The sequence below is a fragment of the Bos taurus genome, chromosome 17 (genome assembly GCF_002263795.3).
Source record: "Bos taurus isolate L1 Dominette 01449 registration number 42190680 breed Hereford chromosome 17, ARS-UCD2.0, whole genome shotgun sequence".
NCBI classification, from domain to species: Eukaryota; Metazoa; Chordata; class Mammalia; order Artiodactyla; family Bovidae; genus Bos; species Bos taurus.
The window spans coordinates 68,038,435-68,061,747 of NC_037344.1; the positions used below are offsets into that span (position 1 = coordinate 68,038,435).

The 23,313-nt window shown below is 42.7% G+C and overlaps 2 protein-coding genes, 1 long non-coding RNA gene and 1 other non-coding gene across 6 annotated transcripts in view; 2 read left to right on the forward strand and 2 right to left on the reverse strand.

Moving 5' to 3' along the window:
• Positions 1 to 11,050, forward strand: CCDC117 (coiled-coil domain containing 117). Of its 2 annotated transcripts, NM_001105634.2 has the most exon segments (5): positions 1 to 287; positions 981 to 1,034; positions 5,204 to 5,428; positions 5,870 to 6,007; positions 8,125 to 11,050. In NM_001105634.2, coding segments are annotated over 5 exon segments (837 nt in total). In that variant the 5' UTR covers positions 1 to 105; the 3' UTR covers positions 8,363 to 11,050.
• Positions 11,051 to 13,574: 2,524 nt separating this feature from the next.
• On the reverse strand, positions 13,575 to 18,574 carry XBP1 (X-box binding protein 1). 2 transcript variants are annotated; one of them, NM_001271737.1, is given in 6 exon segments: positions 13,575 to 14,719; positions 15,014 to 15,094; positions 15,121 to 15,159; positions 16,252 to 16,380; positions 17,166 to 17,262; positions 18,305 to 18,574. In NM_001271737.1, coding segments are annotated over 6 exon segments (1,131 nt in total). In that variant the 5' UTR covers positions 18,532 to 18,574; the 3' UTR covers positions 13,575 to 14,161.
• TRNAG-CCC (transfer RNA glycine (anticodon CCC)) lies at positions 15,324 to 15,395 on the reverse strand. The gene has a single exon. It is a non-coding gene; the product is annotated as a tRNA-Gly (tRNA).
• Positions 18,575 to 18,637: 63 nt separating the features above from the next.
• Positions 18,638 to 23,313, forward strand: part of LOC101903066 (uncharacterized) — a 172,592-nt gene continuing 167,916 nt past the window's right edge. The window contains exon 1 of the long non-coding RNA XR_001502243.3: positions 18,638 to 18,780. This is a non-coding gene — a long non-coding RNA (uncharacterized lncRNA). The remainder of the gene's footprint in view (positions 18,781 to 23,313) is intronic.

Sequence of the window (23,313 nt, forward strand, 5' to 3'; positions counted from 1 at the left end):
GGGCTCAGAGGCGGGTACCTTTCGGCAGTCGCTGTGGCCGCTGCTGCCGAGCCCGGGGACGCGGACGGCCGGGGCCGTGGGCGCAGCCTCCTCGTCTCCCCGGCGATGGCGGCGCTCGGCCGGCCGTTTAGCGGCCTTCCCCTGAGCGGTGGCTCGGACTTCCTGCAGCCGCCGCCGGCCTTCGCCGGTCGGGCCTTCCCGCCGGGGACGGAGGGCGCCGAGCTGGCCCCGCGGCCGGGACTTCGCGCCACCCCGAGCAGCTCCGGCGGGAGCGCGGCGCGCGGACGGTGAGGAGACCGGCGGGCGGCGGGGGCGGGTGTAGGCTCCGGCGCGGGCTAGTTGACCCTTTTCGCGACCCTGGCGAGGGCTCTTCAACCTCAAGTTGAGGATGAGGAGACATAGCCCCACAGGCGGTTGCCGTAAATCGCGGAGGTCGCACAGCGCGGGGGTCCGGTTCCGACCTCGGCGCGCTAGCGCCGGGAGTGAGGAGAGGTCTGCTCACCCTGGGCGTGCGGGGGTGGGAGCCGGCCAGACCCGGGCCTGGAGCTGCCCTGGGCGCGCACACGCCTCGCTCCCTCCGGACTGCCGCCCGGCAGCTGTTGTTGGCAACTTTAAGCGACTCTCGGACTCTTGAGTTTCCTCATCCGCAACTTGGGAGAGAAATGGGTCCTTCTAGTGGGATCATAAACTAAAGTGCTCACCATGGTGCTTTCCCCGATAGGTTTTCCCTACGCTGGTCGCCCCAGTTTATCTCTCCCAGTCTTGACCGAATGAATTTAGCTTTCAGTGTGATTTTTGTCAGGACCAGCCAACACTTTACCTGACTGACCGTGTGACCTGTATATCCATACCACAGGACAAGGGAGGGGAGAGCTGATAGTGGTGGGGTGGGCAAGATTATCGGAGCCTGAAAGTGGATGCTGAAAGTACCAGCTCAGTAAATTTCTCAACTGACTGAGTTTGTTTGTTTGTTTTAACAGTATTTCAACTCACTGTAGAAAGAAACACAAGCGAGAGGAGGAGGAGGAGGATGAGTAAGTTTCAAGTGCTTTTTTAGTCACTTAACGGTCACTTAATTTAACCTATTTTATATCCATAACTATTTGTTTTTAAGTGAAAAGGTGGAACATCAGGTGTCTCTGAAAGGAGGCCCAAGGAACTGACAACACAGGTTGCCTTTTAGAGCAGTGAGCTGGGCAGGTCAGAGGGAAGCTTCTTAAGGCATAAGCGATTGTCATGTTTGAACTTTGAGGCCTATGAGTATTATTACATGCACAAAATTTTTTAAAATTAGCAGAAGGCAAAATTTTATGCTCCCAGTTCTCCCCAGAGGGTTATCCTTATTGCCTGTTTCCCCTTAAGGAAGATAATGTAAAAATGTGCACGTTTATAGCTGTATAATTCTGGTTTTTTACATTTATTAGTAACATACTGTTAACACTGCAACACTGGTGTTTTCATTTTACTCTCCTGTAACTTGTTGCATATGGACACATAGAGTTCTATCTCATTTCTTTTTCAACAGTTGAGTTGAATTCTGTTGTAAGGCTAGGAATAGGTAATTAACCAGTCTCCCCGTGATGGATTTTAATACTAACAAATCTAAAGTGACCTGGTCTTAAGTTCTTTGTGTTTGTAATTAGATAAATGGATTCCTAGCTGGGAAATTGCTCAATCTTTAAATGTATGCATTTTGAATTTTAAGCAAGTTGTTGGCAATTTATACTCCTTTAAACTTTGGGAATGTGTGTTTCTCCATCTTCTCATCAGAATTGTATTTTCAAACTTTTTGATCACCTCTTAACTGATAGGGAAAATACTGCATGTCTAAAAAAGAAAATGAGTAAAAGACATCCCCTAAAGAGGATATCAAAATGACCAAACAAATGAAAAGATATTCGACCTCATCAGTCTTTAGGGAAATGCATATTAAAAGCACAGTGAGAAAGTACTCCACTACCAGATATTGGAGGGTTCTGTAGCACCAGGAACTCACAGACACTATTGGATAAGAATGTAAATTGCTATAACACTTTGGGAAGCAGTTTTGAATGAGTTGAAGGCACACATACCCATTTACCCAGCAGTTCTTTTTTTTGACTACACATGCTCATCGGAAGACATGTACAAGAAAGTTTATGGCATCCTTGTTCATGATGGCTCAAAATTGGAATGTCCCTTAACAGTATCTGAACATAATAAATTTTTGCTGAGTTCAGTTCAGCAAAAAAGAAACACTGAACCACACTTACCAACCCAGATGTGTCTTATAAGCATAGTAGGAACAAAAGAAACATAGCACGAATGTATACATATTCAGTATAATTCCTTATATAAGGGTCAAAACCAGGCAGAACTGAAAACTTTTAATATTGCATATTTACATACATGATAATGTATATTTTTTAAAATGACGTGGTTATTATAAAAGACTGTGTGTACTTAGGCAATGGCACCCCACTCCAGTACTCTTGGCTGGAAAATCCCATGGACGGAGGAGCCTCGTAGGCTGCAGTCCATGGGGTCGCTAAGAGTCGGACACGACCGAGCGACTTCACTTTCACTTTTCACTTTCATGCATTGGAGGAGGAAATGGCAACCCACTCCAGTGTTCTTGGCCTGGAGAATCCCAGGGGCAGCAGAGCCTGGTGGGCTGCCGTCTATGGGGTCACACAGAGTTGGACACGACTGAAGCAACTTAGCAGCAGCAGTGTGTACTTACGGGGACGAGGGAATAGAGTACCATATAGGGATGCTGATGGCATTCTGTATTTTGAATATTACTTTCATGGATTTTTGTTTTATAATTATTATATGTATTTTTATGAGTGCAAGCATTTTATAATTAAATTAGATCACTTTTAATTTAAGTTTTGTAAATTATATACAATTTTGAACATCTTTTCCTTTTAAGCGATTTGTGTTTCATTTTGGGTGAATTCTTTATGTTTCTGCAGATCTTTTATTGACTTATTGGTCTTTTTTATGTATGTTGTGTTTTTCCCAGATTTGTTGTCTTTCACCTTTTGTGTGATTTTTTTTTTTTTTTTTTTGCCAACAGAAACTTTTAATTTTCTCACCAGGTTGATAATAAACCTACAAGACAGTAGATTTGAAAGTTGCCTCAGTTTAAAAATCTGAGACTTCTCTGGTGGTCCAGTGGTTAGGACTCCATGCTTCCAATGTAGGGGGCGTGGGTTTGATTCCTGATTGGGGAACTAAAATCCTGCTTGTCATGTGGCATGGCCAAAAAATTTAAAATAAAAAACCTCTAGACCAGACAACATTTATGTTCTTTATAGCTTTGGGATTGCTGTGGATGCACAAGGACCTCTTTGCTTTTATCTTTTGAAAGTGTGGAAGTGCTCGTTGCTTAGTCACGTCCAACTCTTTGCGACCCCACAGACTGTAGCCCAAGACTCTCCTCTGTCCACGGAATTCTCCAGGCATGAATACTGGAGTGGGCCATTCCCTTCTCCAGAGGATCTTCCTGACCTAGGGATGAAACTGAGGTCTCTTGCATTGCAGGCAGATTGTTTACTGTCTGAGCCACCAGGGAAGTTTCCTAGGAGATTATTAAATAATTCTAATGTCATAAATAAAAATTTTGAAGTGTAAAAACCATTGACTTTAAAAGTTAACCATCTTTAATTTGCAGATGGAGAGATTGAGGCCCTGAGAGGATAAGGGACTGGACAGTTGGATGTCGAACGCCCAGAAGTGTGTTGCCTGCTTGCCACTTCAGTGGCTCTTATCAGAACTTTAAAGTCTTTTATGTCCCATTTTCTCTGGTACTTAATCATCATTGATCTCTATAAAGTTGTTCTGCTCCTTCTTAGATGATTTCTTATGTGTATAACTTTTTCTTCTGTTTTCCAGAACATCGCATACCTTAGTATTAAAGAAGTGTTTAATTTATGGAGAAACATTCTTAATACTCACTTATGAGTTAAAACTAATAATAAGCTTAGTATTAAAGAAGTGTTTAATTTATGGAGAGACATTCTTAATACTCACTTATGAGTTAAAACTAATAATAAGCTAAACATATGATTGAGATTGTGCTTGGTGATATCCAGGCAATAACGTACTTTTGGTCTAAATACTCAGAGCAGGGCTGGTTGTCTGTTCAGGACACCCCTCAGTAGTAAAGAATCGGCCTGCAGTGCAGGAGACAGGTTCGATCCCTGGGTCAGGAAGCTCTCCAGAGAAGGAAATGGCAACCCACTTCAGTTTTTTGCCTGGAAAATTCCATGGGCAAAGGAGCCTGGCGGGCTACAGTCCATAAGGTCGCAAAAGAGTTGGACATGACTTAGTGACTAAACAGCAACTAAATGTTGGGCATGTTGTAGTGCTTACAAATACTAGTATGTGTTAAGAGCTTGAGCAGTTGAACTTCCCTAACAAGGCAGGTTTTAGTGAGAATCCTCTATGAAAAGCATAGAGGATACAGCACCTGTCTCTGGAATCTGGTGCCCAAAATACAACTCACCTTATGTGACACTTTAGAGGGGGCACTTTAGTTTTCTACATTGTTGTTTCCACATGTGCAAAGTAATCTGAATTGAACTCTTATGGTCTCAGTGAAATGTAAAATTTTCTAGAAAGTGAAGATAGTTTATGTTGCAAGCTGGGAGAAAAGTGCACCCCATTAGGAAGGGACCCATAGAGCAAATGACAGCCTCTACCATTTTTGGCAAGAACCAAGAAATGAGCAGTGTCACCTGCGCCTGTCGTACTTGCTGCAGACCTGATGAAGCATGTATTTTTGCCCTAAGGGAATATAGGATGCCTGCAGACCACCTCCTCATATGCCCAGTGTAATGGAGCAGCAGCAGTATGAAAAAGTATCGCTGGCCCTGAATCGCTACTTTGTGATTCTTGGTTTCTTTACTTTCCACTTGACCTTTCCAGAGCTGAGTAAGTAAGAATGACTCTTAAGTTCTCATATCAAACGCTTCTAATCTGGAAAGGCAAAATCTTGCAGGTGCAACCTAATTTGACAGATGTTAAGGGAAACATCTCAGGGTGGCTGTGAGAATGACAGAAAAGAAAATGCGTGATTTTCCATCTTGTAATCACATACTGTCAAAAGTTAAGAGTTTTTTTCATAGCAGAATTTTATTAGCAATGGTGGTGATACATGTTTCATTTGTATCAGTCAGGATTTTCATTGATTTTTTTTTTTTTTTTTTTTTTTCAGTTGTCCAGTAAGAAAGAAAAGGCTAACTGAAGCAGGGCTCTGTGCTGGTCCTAATGACTGGATTCTTTGTGCACATCAGGATATAGAGGGTCATGGAGTAAATCCATGCACTAGTGGCCTTTCTGCACCTGGCATGTTAGATGTTATTTGTGAAGAGATGGATCAGACAACCGGGGAACCACAGTGTGAAGTTGCCCGAAGGAGGCTTCAGGAAATTGAGGACAGGTAAATGGACAGCATATCCGTCTGGCTTCTTGTTGTCCCTGTGTAACATCTCCTCTCTTTGAAGTTAGTCTAATTCATCATCTGGTGATGCCTTAATCCTAAGCCTGTCAAACCAATAAAAATCAAGAAGCTTAAAGTATGCACTTTAAATGTTAAAGTAAGCGTTTTTCATAGAACTGTACTAAATATTTTCATTTACTATCTCTGAATATTAATTTTTTGGTTTATGAGGGTTTTAGCCTTCAAATTTGGTATCTTTTTTGTGAAATGTAGCTCTTGTGTATATACTTCCTTCTCTCCAAAGTAGAGTTTCATACTTTACTTAACCTTTTGCTGTAGCACCTGTTGAGTTTATCCTTTTTTATTTTAAAAATTTTGTCCAATTAATAGAATATATGTTTAACCAAATAATTTTTTTTCTTTGCGTCTGCGTTTGTTTAGAATAATTGATGAAGATGAAGAAGTTGAAGCTGACAGAAATATTAACCGTCTCCCCAGCCTTGTCCTTTCTGATACCATGAAAACAGGTTTGAAGAGGGAATTTGATGAAATCTTTACAAAAAAGATGATTGAGTCCATGTAAGTTTTGGTTTCTGGTTTCCATTCAGCTCTGATCTTTTTTAAAAATTCTTTTAAATGTATTTTTGGCTGTGCTAGGTTTTCATTGTTGTGCACAAGCCTTCTCTGGTTGCAGCAGTTGGGGCTACTCTCCAGTTGTGATGCTTTCTTGTTGCAGATCACAGGCTCTAGAGTGCACAGGCTTCAGTGTTTGCGTTGCGTGGGCTTGACCCTCAGCTTGTAAAATACTGCACCAGGGGATTAAAGCCATGTCCCCTGCCTTGGCAGTCAGATTTTTTACCACTGGACCACTAGGGAAGTCCCCTGTTATGATCTTAAAAGGAAGAACCAATGTCTCTAAACACTTCCTGATCACCAACTAAGTGAAAGCTCAGTAGGCTTTATGTTTAGCCCAGGTTGGAGACCTTTTCTTAGTTCATTGGGGTGAGCAGAATGCTGTGCAAGTGGGATTTGGAAGTTCACAGGAGTGGCTGCCTTGCCTATTTACCCCTGGGTGGTTTTGAAGTCCGGAAATGCACCCATAGTCTAATACTTGGGAATGGGAGGATTGGCAAGAAAGAACCCATTCTCTCAAATTACTGTGATAGGTTGTAAGAACCACACTTGAAAACTACCTGTTTACGTGGCTCTCTCAGTTATCTTGGACCACCATTAAGACCTTGGAAAAAAGTGAAAAGTTTACCAGCAGTCAAAAAAGTTATCACAGAGGCCACAGTCTAGAGCTCATATTTGTATCTCACTGTGAGACAGAGGAAATGAAAGCAAGCGTAAGAACCTAAAAAGCAAAGCAGCCTGGGCCCCATTAACATAAAACTAATGGTGGCCTGTAATTCATGATAATGACTAATCATCGTCCTTGGACTTCGATGGTCTCAAGATGGTCCCTTACTCTGTAAAATACAGTTGTCTGTCAATATCCATGGGGGATTGCTTCTAGGACCCCTACAGATACCAAAATCCAGGGATGCTTACATCTCTTATATAAAATGGTCCAAATCAAAACCCCACAGATACGGAGGGCCAACTGTAGTAGGCAAGATATAAAGTGCCCTGTAGGTGTTTCCTAGAAAAGCCTTTCAGTAGACTTGGTACTGTGAGAGTAAGTGTCAGATATCTGAAAACTTCTCTTAGGCTACCAGTCCCACTGGTACTAGGTAGATGACTGTCTTTAGACACTGTGGTTTCTCCTATTGCTGGATGTTAGCTCATGGGGTTTTGCATTAGCCTCCTAGCTTGAGCTTATAATTAACTACCCAGCCCTGAGGGTGGGTAAATAGTTTAGCCACGAGTAAGCAGGTCACATTGCCCCCCAGTGTAAAGCATTAGCACTTGCTGCTCTTGGTAGTTTTCCAGAAGCTAACCTTTGTGGGGTGTTCTTCATTGTTTGTGTTTTATTTTGCCTTGCACTTGGGTCCCAGAAACCATCAAACCATCACTAGATGAAATAGGTTGTGGGGTGGTAGACACAGACAGTGGCTTACTGCACAAAGCATTATATACTTCATAGCTGTACTAATAAGCAAAAGGCTTGCTGAGATATTTTTAGTGTATTTAGCCAGTGTTTCTTTTTATTTATAATGGTTTAGTACAAGATAAAAACCGACGTCTGCTAATACTAACCACAATTTAAGAAGAAACTATAATGTTAAATCAAGGGCCTCTGTGTTTCATATTGAACATTTATATTCTAATCACAGCATTCAGTGCAGCCAGTTGCTTTGCTTACAATGCGTGCAGAACTCTAAAATTTTATGTACTTGAGTGGCCTTTGTAAAGATAAGTTTGGATTGTCATAATTCTCCCTATTTTTATCACATCGCATCCGTGTTTTTTTTTTGGTTTTTATTTTTGGATTTTTTTTTTTTTTTTTTGGCTGCCCAGATCTTAGTTGCGGCACGTAGCATCTTTTAGTTGCAGCATGTGGGATCTAATTCCCTGAACAGGAGTGGAACCCGGGCCCCTGCATTGGGAGTGTCTTCCCAATGTGGAGCCCCCGGCCCACCAGGGAAGTCCTCCCATCAATTTTTATATACTAGCTTGCAAACATTAGTTTTCAACGTATGTCTTGTATTTCTGCTTTGTAAAGTTGTTGATACAAATATGTTTTCCTGTCTTAGGAGCCGTCCTTCCATGGAGCTTGTGCTCTGGAAACCTCTCCCTGAACTCCTTTCTGATAAGCCAAAGCCGTCATCTAATGCTAAGAACTACACAGGAGAGAGCCAAAGTAAGCACGCAGCTGCTGGCACTGCCTTTCCTCAAAGAACTGAACTGTTCTTGGAACCTCGGCCAACAGGGTTGCCTGTTTACAATAGTTTGGAGACAGCTGCTTGCACAGAAGAGGAGATGGAACTCTAGAAACCAGTTTCTACACTAAAGTTGTCATGTTGCAGAGCTTATGTGTTCAGTCATGAGCCTGCTTGTACAGTATAGGGACTTGAAAGTTTTGAAACGGGTGTAATATCTCCACCTGTGATTTGGGGTGGGACTCTTGATTTTGGGTAGCCATTTCTTGAACTTCAACTTCTTGCCAAGGAAACTTGTCTCAAGGGAAAAGCAGTTTTCTAGGGGGCTTATTAAAGGAATGTGAGAGTACATTCTGCAGAGTTGAGTGTAGAAGCTGTATGTGACTTTTAAGTCATCTGTCACATCATCTAAGTCATTCAGATACTTGGAGAATATTCAGACACTTGAGCTGAAAAAGATGCATTAAAAAAAAAGAGTGCTCTCCCTACTACAAGTGTGCCCTGACAGTTGAGCCACAACTTCAGATAAATGAGCTCTGTTTATAATGGTAACTAGATATTACTGGGGAGGAGGAGGATGACAGTAGCTTAGGCCTATTGCTGGGGAATTTAACAGAGGCTCTGAAACTTGTATATTAGTTGTCAGTTCAGTGTAGCTTTATTGATTAAATAGCCAGTAGTGTTGTGGCTCCCCTCCTTGCCTCTTGACAATGCAATGGAAAATACAAAGAAAAGGTTTTTCCTCCGAGGCTTGTTTTGCCGTGTGCTACTGTTGCTCCTCGGTTTCCCTAATCCATAAACCCAGCTCTTCAGTGATGTTTACAGCCTAATTGACTTTGAGTGATAGTTTAGAAGATTGTGAGGTAACCAGTGTGTGAACTGGCTCTGGGAGAAGCTTCCTTAAGTCATCCTGAGGAAGTGCCGTATCAGCTCAGCCCAGCATATTATTTCAGTAGTTAAAGAAATGTGCCTGTAGAAGCAAGTTGTTTTTTGGTTTTTTTTAATGTTAATTTAGGAAAGGTTGAATAATTAACTGAGCACATGCAAGTGACATTGAGATTTACTGAAAGAGCCAGTTTGCCTGGTGCTTCAACTCTTTGTGCAGTAAGCCTAGAAGTTACTAGAGAATAGCTTCCTGCCAGCCAGAAATCATCATCCGGAGGACACTACCCAGGCTCAGGGTGTCCTCTTGAGAGTAACCAGGATTGAAGTATTTTTTTTCTCAGGAACAGCTCTTCTGCGTGGCAAGGACTCAGTAGTACAAAGTAAAGTGACCGTCCCTTTAGTGCTACAGAATACCCACTATAACTTATTAAATGAGTGTAATACTGGCCCTTTAATCAGACAGCAGGAGACCACCCCAGTTCTTTTTGTTTTGTTTTCTGGGTTTCTTTTGTAGAAATCACATACCTTGTGTAGAAAAAAATGGTTTATGCCAAGTAGAGGTGACTTTAGGAGGCAGCTCCCAGGCAATTTTGAAACCCATGCCGAAGTCCCTCCCCTTGTTACAGATGGTGTAGAAGTCACAAGTCTGTTAACTAGACTGTTTCTTCTGCCTGTAGTTCCTGCTTTTTCTATTTCTGTCTGGATAGTCAGGAAAAGATTTAATGTTTAATATTTAAACAAAATATTTAATGTCTACACAGTAAAATTATTCAGACTTCAAACCAGTATTGAAACCAGTTGGAAACCAGCTACTAGTTTCTTAATCTCAGATTTAGAGATGAATGTAAACTGTGTTCTGTTGAAACATGCACGTGTTTGATTCACGCCATGTCAGCTGCCTCTAGGTCATTGTTTAATGGGACCAACTTGTAACATTTGTAGCCTTAAAGAAGTCTCCAGATAAAAAGTTAGTTCTGCTACAGCTCATAAAGAGGAAGTGACTGCCTGGAATTTGGAGTTAGGCCCAGTGTTGAGGTGAAGAAGAGATGACAGTTTTCCAAAGGACACACACACACTTATACTGTCCTCTGTAGGGGTGTTGGACAGGCCTGGGATCCAGGTCTGTATAGTGAACAGTAGGAAGAGCTCTCTGAACAAGGCTCTGATACCACAGCTTTATGTAGGAGAGAACTAGCAGGATTCTGTTTAATTGAAATCCAGGCAGAACTTGTTTCAGGAGTCATTTTATCTGACACGATCATCATTTCTGCGGGAAACATGGATGTTCAGTGCACCTCTTTAAACCCGCATTCGTTTGTACAAAAATTTTCTTCATCCTTGTGGTGCTTACTCATCTGAGCCGTCTCCACAGGCCCCATGACTTGCTTTGTTTCCCTTTTTGTAGGGTAAGGTTTTTGTTTTTGCCTTAAGGTTTCCCTCGGGAATTAACAGGTCTTTTCATTTTGTAAAACTTTTACAGCATGGATCAAACATTAGCTTACTATGCTAATGTGTGATGAGAAACGGTTATCTAAAGCAGGTGAGCTTTAATGAACAAATGTATATTTCCTCTGAGTTTGATTAGGGTGTGTGTGGTTTTGTTTTTTAATTAATATGGAGAAAGTAAGTCCAGTTCTTACAGATATTAATCAAAAATTGCTACTCATTCTTGAAAAGGTGCAAATGTCCAATTAAAAAAAAGAAAGTAGGGTGGTAGCTCTAACCATAAGAAGAATATTTACCAGCAGGTTCATTGATTATTTTGGATCTGGGACTTGGCTTTGTTTTTTAAATAGTGATAAGAAAGGTGGAATACTAGGAAAGTTCTGGAAGATGCTGTCAGTTTTACTTTAAAATGAGAATATGGTGTTTCTGTATTTTATTGTTTTCAATAAAACTTCTTAAGTGTTTTGGACTTTTGAGGCATTTGTATTTCTGCATTTAAGTAAACTGAAATCAGCAAGTTTGGGCAAGTCCAGGAAGTAGGAAAAGTCCTTAATGTTCAGAAACATGGTCGTTCCATTCTTGAGTTGACAGGTCACTGGGTGGCAGTATTGCCTGTATGTATGTTTACGACCATTATTGGATAAATGTGGATCCCTATTTGTGGGTGGGCAGAGTTTTCAATGCAGTTACCTTTTCTACCTGAATTGAAAATCACAGCTAAAAGTTACCTAATTTATTTTTATAGATTTGAAAACTAAGCCTAAGTAGATAGTGACAATTTAGTATAATCAGTTCACCAGGTCCAGGGTTCTTCCTACTTGAGCAGTGGTTTTACATACAGTTTTTTGACAGCAATACCTAACGTGTTTAGATTTCATTGAAATAAACTACAGTAAGGGGTATAGTTCAGGCAATGTAACTTTAAACACCTTGAGGGAATACAGTCGTATATGTATCTGTTTGGTTCAAATACTCTTACCAGTGTGGCATATGAGATGAACTTCATGCAATTAGAATACAGTGTTAGAGTACAGCTCCAGAAGACAGGATGTTGTCTTTAAAAACCGGTTGGCAGGTAAACAAGCCAGTCTTCCTGTCCCTTCGTTAACTTTAGAAGTCACGGGGTTGGTTGAATGTCTTTGAAGATGAGAATTCCTGGTGTAGGAATGTCCTCTGCCTACATGTCTGTCCCTACGTTGCCTGTGCCCGCAGCACACCTGCTAGGAAAGCAGGAAGGCAGGCACACGTTGGTGTCTGAAGGGTCAGGGAATTGGTGTCTAGCCATCTGTCACCTGTTTCTTTTAATCAGAACTATGGACAACTTGGCTTTTAATAGGAATCTTGCTTTGGTTTTGTGGGGAAAGATCCTGATTTTCATTTTTTAACTATTCAATTTAGTGTTTCAATATGAAGATACCCTTGAATGTCAGGTGTTTTCTCAGGTCTGAGCACAGTGTTGAGTCATTTTCAACCCATCTGTGCAGGAAATGAACACTCAAATAATCTATACTCTTGTGCGTTATTCCTGTTAATACAGCTGTTTCTTTCATGATGTCACTTAATGTAAATTACCTGAACCCCAATCTTCAGATGCTTGTTCTATAATTTTGAAAGCTAAAACATATCTGTACCTTTGCCTGTGTTGTTGAGTCACTCAGTTGTGTCCAACTCTTTATATGACCCTATGGACTGGAGCCTGCCAGGCCCCTCTGTCCATGGGATTTCCCAGGCAAGAATACTGGAATGGATTCCTATTTCATTCTCCAGGGGATCTTCCCAACCCAGGGATCAAACCCACATTTCCTGCTTGGCAGGCAGATTCTTTACTACAGACACACCTGGGAAACCCACATTTACTTAATCCCTAAATAGATTCTCAGCACTTGAAGTTTTCAGTTCTAGAAAATCAAGTGATAAGGTTTTTAATTGTGGGGGCAGCTGGAAGCCTGTTCTTATATTTACAAAACAGAAACCCAGAGCTTAAACATGTTTGCACTGCTAGGCACTAGGACTGAACTCTGGCCATCAGTGACCATAGATTGTCTTGCCTACTAGTGTGCTTCTGGGCATGCTCCCAGTCACACCAAAGGCATTCCTTTGTATTAATATACTTGGTTGAAACCATAGCCTGCTGTGCCTTGCTACTTGGGATTCTTTGAATCCCATCTTCACTGACCTCCCTGGAGGTAGTCAGTAAATACTGGCATAGAATGCTGGCATGGGTGAAATAATTTTTATCAATTAGGGAACTCCTTTAATATCTTAAGTGGTTTCCCGAGGAAAAGAGGCAGCATGATGAGGTTATTAAGTCTGTAATTTGAAGGTCATATTGTCTCTAGGATGTTTTCTTGAACAGGTTCATTCTTTTGTGAAACATGTTCTATAGTGTATATAACTCTTTTAAGAGATTAAAACCCTTCCAAAGTGGAATAGGAGATAACCATCAACTTTTGGGATGGTGCCTGGCTTTGTACAAGGTGCTTATAATGCATCATTTATTTGAATCCTCTAGTAGCCTTTAGAGATACTATCATACCCCTTAGAGGTGGGCAAATAAGGTATTTTGAGATGAGGAAATAAGTGGTATTTTATGCCCAAGATCACCCAGCTAAATGGGTGGGAGAGTTGAACTCAGGGAGTCTGAGTCTAAAAAATGCTCTTAATCTCTGTAATATCAATAGCCATATTGATACTTAATAGCATGTCCTTCTGTAACAAGATGTTATGGCAAAACGGTTAAATGTTCTAGCTCTACCATTTATTAGCTGTAATATTGGTCAGTTAGGCTGAAGAAACTGTCTCAAATATAGTTACTGGTCAGAATGTATTACTTAGGGCAGCCAGGAACTGAAGCAGGCGGTAATTAAGGGGGAAAGGCCTTCACTCACTGTAAAAAGTGGCTCAGTGAAGTTGGATAAATCACTACCACGGCAGTGAAACACCCGGAAAGAACAAGAAGACTTGAAAAGTTCAAGAAACATTCGGAGAACAAAGACACTGCATTGTACTTTTTAATTGCACAGGTAGTTTTAAATAAATGGAGAAAGCACCGTCCAAAAGTTACACTAGCACGGAAAGATTTCATCGAGCATGTACATAGTAGTTTTCTGTAATTTTACAAAAGATTCTTGATCTTTATTTGAACTGTACATGAGGGAAAAGGAGCCCCCTCAGGTAGGTGTTCCGCTTGCAGAAGCAAACTAAAGGACCTAAAGTCGGAGGCAAGCCTGGGATGCTGAGAAGGGAAAAGAGAAACTGATAAAGGACCATTCGTTAACTCCATGTCTGAAACACTTATCGCGTGACCCTTGTGTAAGTACTTCAGGGCAAACCACCGCCCTTAAGATAAAGGTACACCCTCAGAAGCTGTAATTCTGGATCACAGTAATGTATCTATGTACCCTGGACCACTAAAGGTCAAAAGACAATATTTGGGGTGACCTAGGAGGCTTGAACAAATACTTTAAAGGAATTCTCTAGGACCACACCCCCTCTACTTTGGCTTTTTGGATGAAGCACAGGCCTTTGTGCTGTCCTCCAGGCAGTGTCACAGTCAAGAGCATCAGTACTGGATCACTCCTTAGACACTAATCAGCTGGGGAAAGAGTTCACTGGCAAAAGGGTCCTCCCAAGAATGGTCTGCATCAAGCAGGGAGGACATGTCACTCAAGGGAGAAGGGGAACCCTCATAGCTACAGTCACTGTAAGCATCCAGCAGGCAGGAAGATGGCTTCAGGCAGTTGCTGGTTGAAAGCAGATCTGAGATACCCAGCTCTGGAATGAAGTCATCTTCTACAAGTTCTTCCTTCACTGAGACTGTGAATTCAGGGTGATCTTTCTCTGAGGGGCTGAAAGGTGCTTCCTCAATTTTCACTACCACATTAGCTTCGCTCTCTGTCTCAGAGGGCATCTCTAAGACTAGGGGCTTTGTATATACGTGATCAAAACGAATCAGTTCATTAATGGCTTCCAGCTTGGCTGATGACGTCCCCAGGGATGGAGAAGGGGAGGCCGGTAAGGAACTGGGTCCTTCTGGGTCCACTTCTGGGAGCTGCTCCAGGCTGGCAGACTCTGGGGAAGGACATCTGAGGAACATGACTGGGTCCAAGTTGAACAGAATGCCCAACAGGATGTCAGACTAGAAAAGGAAAAATAAATGGCATTCAACTGCTAAAGAGTACACTGAGAACTGACCTTAGTGTTCCATAATGTAAACTAATCCTTCTGCTACAGGATGATCTCTGGGACCCACGAGACCCACTCATGTACCCTTCACTCATGTCCTAGACCACCTGGGAACAGGGAGGTAGTCAATGTTCAGCCCCAACTCAACCAAACCTGCACTGCCCGCATCTGTCTGGTTAGGGGTGTCAGGCATCACACAGACGGAACCGAGTAAACAGCTCTTTAGTAAAATCTGAGTAAGCCCTACCTCAGAGTCTGAAGAGTCAATGCCATCAGAGTCCATGGGGAGATGTTCTGGAGGGGTGACAACTGGGCCTGCACCTGCTGCAGAGGTGCACGTAGTCTGAGTGCTGCGGACTCAGCAGACCCGGCCACCAGCCCCGCTCCATTCCCCTGGAAGGAAAGATCAGTCAGTGAACAGCTCCAACAGCTGGGTGTCCCCAGGGAAATGCTTGCCAGGAGATTGATTCTCAACTTTTAAGAAAGCTAAAAAAACTTTTTTAAAATTCATTTATTTTGGCTGTGCTGGGTCTGACTTGACAGCATGTGGGATCTAGTTCCCTGACCAGGGATCAAACCTGGGCCCCTGCATTGGGAGCACAGAGTCTTAGCCACTGGACCACCAGGGAAGTCCCTAGAAAATTATTCTTCAGAGCTGAAATCTTTCCCTTACACATCTGGTATTTCCATTTTTTTGAGTCGTCCTTGAAGAAAAGAGAGGTAAGGCTAACTTCTTTTTATTTTCTGTACGATGAAATGTTTTTCTTCCCCAAGCTAAGATTCAGGCAGGACTATTATTCTTAATTATTATCTTATTTATATTCCCAATAAGAGTAACATCCCTAGTAATAAAGTTCTGTAGTGAATTGAGGCCCATAATATTTTTGGATAGTGCTGTACTCAGACACTCAGTCGTGTCCAACCTTTTACAACCACATGGACTGTAGCCAGCAGGCTCTTCTATCCATGAAATTTTCCAGGCAAGATACTGGAGTGGAAAGCCCTTTCCTACTCCAGGGAATCTTCCCAACTCAGGGGTCGAACCCATGTTATTATTTTTAAAGTTTGTTCTGAACATTACTTTTAGAGCAGAACTGCCAGTCAACCTTAGACCACATATCTGTTATCACTGGATTTGCCATAAATTAAAACCCACACATCACGCTTCCATCAGAAAGGTATGTCTATCACAAAGAATCCCTTCTCTTATTCATATTCATCAAAGAGCTATTTTAATTTTAGTAGCATTCAAAGTCAGGTTTGACTGCCACTCTTATCCTTGGTTCTCCTCAATGCTGGCATTGTAGACACATGTCAGCTACCGGCATTTGTTAGTACTTGCTCTTAAAGAGAGTTGTGTAACTTATTCCAGTTATTAGGACTTAGTACTATTCACTATACCCTTGAAAAATGAATATCCTTAAAGAGGTTATGTCACTTAAAACCAGTTCTTACATATGGCACCAAATAAAGGACATAACTCACCTTGGTCTCTGCTTCCTCTTCAGTCACTAGGGCATCCATTCCCAACCGCTGTCTCAACTCCTGATTCTCAACTACAAGGCCATGAGTTTTCTCTCGTAAAAGCTGATTTTCTAACAAAAGTTTTTGGTTCTGGAAGAAAGTTCAGAAGACACTATTAAAACATCTCATTCTTTCACTTTAAGAGCACACCTGACAGTTTCACTACAGCAGGTTTTCCTTCCTTCTCCTGGATCTTTTGGAAAACTCTACACAGTTGTTCATAGTACGTATCAGAAGGCAAGGTCATAAATATAAAAAATAAGCTATTTAAGAAGTGCCATTACATGAGGGTCACATATAACAAAGTGCCCCCAACTACTGATAGAGACTTCAGCAAAGAGTAACTAGTAGCTTTAATTTAGATGTGATGGTTTAAAAAATCCTATCTTGAACTGGCAGGTAATAATAAAAGTGGTAGTGGTGAGCTGTAAAATTAACACGTTTAAAAAAAAGAACAACACAAATACTCTTTATGTATTCAAGATGTGTAACCGGCAACAATTTAAGTTTAGGTAACAAGTGGGCCCAAGAAGGGGAAGGGAACCGTTGGTGGACTAAATCAGGAAAATTTAAGCAATGATTTCCTATCAGCTTTTACTCATTTCTTAGTACTAGTTGATTAAACATTGTTCTAATGCTGTAATTCACCGACAATCGATTTAGACTGATCTAGCACCAAGTACCAAAGGGTCAGTCACTTCTGTTCTCATCAAGCTTCACCACTTAACAAGCTACCAATCTACCCTAACTTAGACTTGCTTAACGTTTAACAATACATCCAATTGTATTCTAAAGGAGATGAAACAACCAACCATTCACCAGGGAAAGCTACACAATGGACGTAAGATAAAGTGTTTGGCCTTAAGTATTTTTACCTCTTCTTCCAAATCTACCACTTGTTGCTCCAGCTCACTCATTCGAGCTTTCTTCCGGTCTCTGGCAGTCTGAGCTGCTACTCTGTTTTTCAGTTTCCTGAGAAAAGAAAGAGACATACCACACTAAATCATCTCAAACCTTATTTATTTGAAAACTTGGCCAGCTGGTGCTTTCACTTTAATTTACGGTATACAGTAATGGTAAAATACACTTCAGGCTCCTCCCCTCAATAAAAGAAAACCCAAAAAAAAAAAAAGAATCGACCTTCTGTGGATCTAGCTAGCAGTACCTACTTATCCTCCCCCGTATTGCGTCACCCACCTCAGCCTCGTCCCCGCCACAGCACAGGCTGGACACAAATATTACTCATTTTGCATCATAAGATATTTTCCCCTCCCCTTTCTATTTCCCATCGCTTCCTGATTACAGTCCCCTCAAAAAGGATCCAACCAGGACTGATTAAACCTAGCGAAGGCTGCAATCGCGCTACTGCAGCCGATAACGTAACAACCTAACTTCTAAGAGAGAGAGGCTGATGCGACTTTCCTCCTGGTGCTGAAAGCCAAGGCTCATGTCTGCTCCAGGGGGCACTTCATAAATCACAAAAAAGCACACTGATCATAATAACATTTACGAAGGAGTAAGTACTAGGCATTTCTCCACAGCCCCAGCGACCTCGGGAAGTAGATAACCATTTTTAAGGACGCAGAGACTGACTGAAGAGCCTCATAGTGCTTACAGTCCCTTCAACAGCTGGCATTTCAGCTCCGTGAGCCTCCAAAAAAGTAGGTAAACCCATGGCTCCACGTCACAGCCCAAGTTTAGAGAAGCTGAACCAGGGGTCTGTGGTCACACAGCTGAAGGGCCTAGAACACAGGTGCCAGCGTACCCTGCTCTGGTCATCTCTAACGAGACAGAAACGAAAGAAATAAAAAAAGCCTGCGCTGCCCTGGACTCCACCTAGCGCAATGGATCGGCCAGTCCAGACTTCCTGCCCTGCCCCGCCCCGCCCCGCGCCGCGCCACGCTGGCAGCGGACCGGCCAGACACCGGCGCCCGAACGCTGCAGGCGGTCAGCGCGACCCCAGGCCCCTGTCCCGCCTTCGATTTCGGTCCCCAAACCCCCGACGCTCGCCCACCTCCGCAGCGCCTTCTCTTCGGGGCTCAGGTGCGTGAGGCGCTGTCGCTTGCGCGCCTGGGGCGGAACCCCGCTCGCCCCCTCCGGGCTGGCCCCTTGCTGGCCCGGCACCATGACCGGCAGAGCCCGGCCTGCCGGGGCTCCGCCGGTAGCAGCGGGCTGGCCGGACAGAAGCAGTACTTTAGGGGCCCCGGCGGCCGGGCTCTGCGCGGGTGCAACCACCACCATGGCCGGAGCGTGTCTACGCCAGTGCGCGCCGCCGCTGCCCAGTGGGCCGGCCCCGCCGGGCCCAGCCTTTCTACGATCGTGGCCCTTCTCGATTGGCCAGCGCCTCGTGACGCAAGCCTACCTCTGCGCCCATTGGCCCGGCGGATCCTGAGGGGGCGGGGCCAGGGCGTCCATTGTGGCCACCGAGGTCTTGCGCAGGGGGCGCCCGAGCCTTTTGCGCGGTGGCCACAGACAGAAGTCTAAGAGCAGGTGCGGGGTCCCTGAGAGCAGGGTGGGGATGGGGCCCGGGAACTTGAGGAAGGGTCCGGAACAAGGCGGAGTTTCCTCACTAAATGGATTTCCCCCCCTATGCTGACGGAGAGTTTAATTAGAAACCGCTAGGTTTCCGGACTGAGGAATTTTGACGGAGGTTTTTATCCCCGCCTGAGAAAACTGTATCTTGTGCGCCACTTCGGGCCCGGGGCTGAGTGGAAAATCCAAAGGGTAGCGCGAATCTGGCCTTGGGTTAGGAAAAAAATAGCCTGCAGAGAAATTACGCCAAATAAGTCCTTAGGGAGTGAGATCGCCCGTTTTAAAACTAGATTTACCTCATAGTGAAGGTTTAATAAACCATTGGTGATGTTCTCTCAGAATGCAGGAGTGCCTGTAATTTCGTTTCTCTTTGCCTCTCTAAACTTTCAGCTATGAGCGTGTATTTATTTATGAAAAGACAAAAAAAAATGTGTATAAAAGATAGGAGATTCAGAGACACCGACTGAGGCAACTGAAACTTGAACATACTGTGTAAAATATTCGTGACATTGAATCATTGGCCATCGGGTTGTTCGACTTTCAGATCCTCTTTTTTTCTCCCCTGGGTGCTAGGAACTGGCGTCAAGCCCAACCCTCTAATCACATAGCTGGTCTTTTTGAATGACCAGCCCCATTTGGGATCACATCATTTCCATTAGGCATAAACTGGAGGAAAGATCCATAGAGCTCACTAATACACACACACCTATCAGTCAGGTAAATCTCTCAGGATACAGACACTCTCCCAGATCACGAGATAAAGGCAAAATCTTTGCTTAGCACAACAGTTGCATTTCTGTATGAATTTTAAAATCACTTTGTAATAATCTGCAAAAAAAGCTAGAATTTTATAAAGGATTGCATTGAATCTGCAGATCAATGTGGGGCGTTTCAGTATATAAAACAACAGGTATTGGAACTTCCCAGTGGTTCAGTGGTTAGGGCTCTACCTACCAATGCAGGAGGCATGAGTTCAATCCCTGATGCAGAGAACTAACGTCCCACATGGTCTTGGGTGAGCAAAAAAAAAAAAATTTTAATTTCCCAAAAACTATTAACAATATTAAGTGTTTTGATCCATGAACATGAGGCAAGACTTTTCATTTAATTTCTTGTCTTTAAATTTATTTCAATGTTTTATAAATCTTCAGTGTAAAAGTCAGATGCTATTTTGTTAAAGTTATTCCTAAGTATTATACTCTTTCTCGATGTTCCTGGTAACGAAATGACTTTTCATAGTTCATTTTCAAGATTATTTATTGCTGCTGCTAAGTCACTTCAGTCATGTCCGACTCTGTGCAACCCATAGCGGCGCCCACCAGGCTCCCGCCCCTGGGATTCTCCAGGCAAGAACACTGGAGTGGGTTGCCATTTCCTTCTCCAATGCATGAAGGTGAAAAGTGAAAGTGAAGTCGCTCAGTCGTGTCCGACCTCAGGACCCCATGGACTGAGCCTCCAGGCTCCTCTGTCCATGGATTTTCCAGCAAGAGTACTGGAGTGGGGTGCCATTGCCTATGTATAGAAATAAATTTGATTTAAATTATCAAATTGTAACATTTTAAAATAGAAACCAGATATCTTTAGTTAATAATTTTTAGTGCTTTGATGCAGAGTTTTGGTTCATAAAATTCTTTCCTGAAACTATTTACTGCAGACCTGTTCTGGCAGATTTGCCAGAGCAGAGTGGCCTCATTCCTAATCTCTGCTCTTGAGTATCTTTCAGGGGAGAAAGTCAGCTATCGCAGTGGACTAATGCTAATCCGTTAAGCCAGAATTACTGAGCTGAATTCCTTTAGTTAGCAATCTGATTTAGGCATCAAAGTAATACAGGCGCTGTTATAATGGATTTGGGAATTTTTCCCTCCTCTCTATTTTTCTGGAAGAGTTTGTGAAGGATGGTGTCAATTTTTCTTTAAATATTCAGTATGACTTCACTGGTGAAAGCCATGTGGACTTGGTCTTTTTGTTAGGAAAGATTGTTTATTACTAAATTCAGTTATCCTTATCATATGGTTAATTCAAAATTTGTTTCTTCTTGATCAGTTTTTATTAATTTTGGTTCATGAATGTATCCATTTCATCTAAAATTATCTAATTTGTTGCATACAGGTTATTGTGCGTTTTCCTTAATAATCCCTCTTTCATTCCTGATTTTAATATTTGAGTCTTTGCTTTCTGTTTCTTTTGATCTGTCTAGCTAAAGGTTTGTCACATTGCGTTAGCTTTTTTCAAAGAATCAAGTTCTCCCGTATTCATTGATTCTCTCTTGATTTTAAAAAAACTGTTTAATTTATTTGGCTGCACCCATTGTCTTAGTAGCAGCAGTGGGATCATTAGTTCCCCAAAACAGGATGAAACAACATGCCCCCTGCTGGAAGTGTGGAGCCTTACCACTGAACTACCAAGGGAAGTCCCTTTTCTATTCTTTATTTATTTCAGCTTTAATCTTTTATTACTTCTCCCTTCTGCTTGCTTTGTATTTAGTTACTCTTCGCTTGTTTCTTTTTTTTTAATAATTATTATTCATTTCGGCTGTGCTAGTTTCTGGCTCACGGGCTTCAGTTGCTCCACAGCATTTGGGATCTTCGCTGGAGTAGGGCACTGAGCCTTGGTCTCCTGCACTGGCAGGAGCGGATTCTTTTACCACTGAGCACCAAGGTGAGGCCCCAATGCTGCTTTTTTGAGAAGGGGGTTCTATTTGGAATGTCATTGGCAGACCCTGAACATATAGGTTTTCTCTGTCCTATACGAGGTTGTTGTATTTTTTTAAAGCAGGACATCAATTTTTTAGGGATTGTGATGTTAATTTTATGTGTCAGCTTGACTAGGCTAAGTGATTTCCTGATAGTGGTGATACTTTTCTGGGTGTGCCCTCTAGGATGTTTCTGGAAGAGATTGGAATTTGAATTGGGAAAGAACTGAGTAATCAGATGGCTCTTTTGATGTGGGGGAGCATCCTCCAATCCACTGGGGTTCTGTGGATGGTTTAGTGGCTAGTCGTGTTCCGCTTCTGTGGACCCCAGTGACGTAGTCTGCCAGGCTCTCGTCCATGGGATTTCCCAGGCAGAATACTGGATGGGTTGCCATTTCATCCTCCCAGTGGATCTTCTGACCCAGTGGATCAAACCTGCGTCTTCTGATGGCAGGCAGTCTCCCGCATTGCAGGCTGAATCTGTTACGACTGGCCATGGGACCTAATATAGAACAAAAAGGAAGGAGAAAGAGCAAACGGGCTCCCTCCTTGCTGCTTGAGCTGAGATATCCATCTTCTGCCCTTGTGCTCAGGCTTTTCACACGACTCAGATATGGACCCTCCACATCAGCAGCTCCCTGATGCCAGGACCTTCAGACTCAGACTAATTACATCATTGGCTTTCTGGTTCTCTAGTTAAGAGGGCAGATGTGGGATTCTTGGCTTCGTAACCAAGTGAGTAATTCCAATAAATAATCTCCTCTTTTTATATATATATATAATATACTACTATATACATACATACATACATAACACATCTGTAGTTTCTATTTTCTTTTCTCAATGCAGAACCCTGACAATGCAAGGATCTCCCTCAAATATGCATTTTGAGGATGCTCGGCAGGAAGAAAAAGTTTCTAATCTCCTTGTAAGAAAAGCGGTGATGATATAACTAGTTTTGAATCAATCAAACATTTCCAAACAACCATTAATATGAATCTGTGAGAACTTGAGATTGGTCCTTCCCTCTCTGAATCTTAGCCTTATTATTCTGCAAAGTGGTGATGAATGAGAAGGCAGTGCCCTAGCACACGATGATGTCTAGCTTCGTCTGTCTAGACTCTTTGGACCCCGATGGATTAGCCGCAGGCCTCCTCATCCTGGAATTCTCAGGCAGATACGGGTGGGTTGCCAATTTCCTCCTCCAGGGGATCTCCCGGACCCAAGATCGAACAGTGTCTGAGTCTCCTGGCATTATGGGACAGATTCTTTAACTGTCTGAACATCCCAGGGAAGTAGCAGAGTTGTTGGGTGGAGGTTAATGAGAAAGTGCCCTAGCATAGTGAAAGAAAGTGAAAGTGAAGTTTCGTTGTGTCCGACTCTTTGCCACCATGGGGTGTAGCAAGCTCTCGTCTGGAATTTTCCAGGCAAGAGTACTGGAGTAGTGCTCCATCTTCTCCGCAGGGGATCTTCCAATCCAAGGATGAACTCCAGGTCTGTCCTGATTGCAGGACAGAATCTTACCGTCTACGAGCCACCAGGGAAGTAAGTGCTCAATAAATGCTCGTTGCTGTGTTTTGCTTTCTTTCGAACTTCTTGTTTTTTTAACCTCATGTTTCTGCTCATCTGGGATTAATATACAATGAAGGTGCACAATGGACACAAACATTCGGCTGCATTGCATCTCAATGTATTGAACATGTTTTATTTAAAAACATGTCAGCAATTTTCCACCTAGGAATCCATTTAACCTACTTGCAAATATATACAAAAAACTTAGATTTGCTACACTTAGCCTT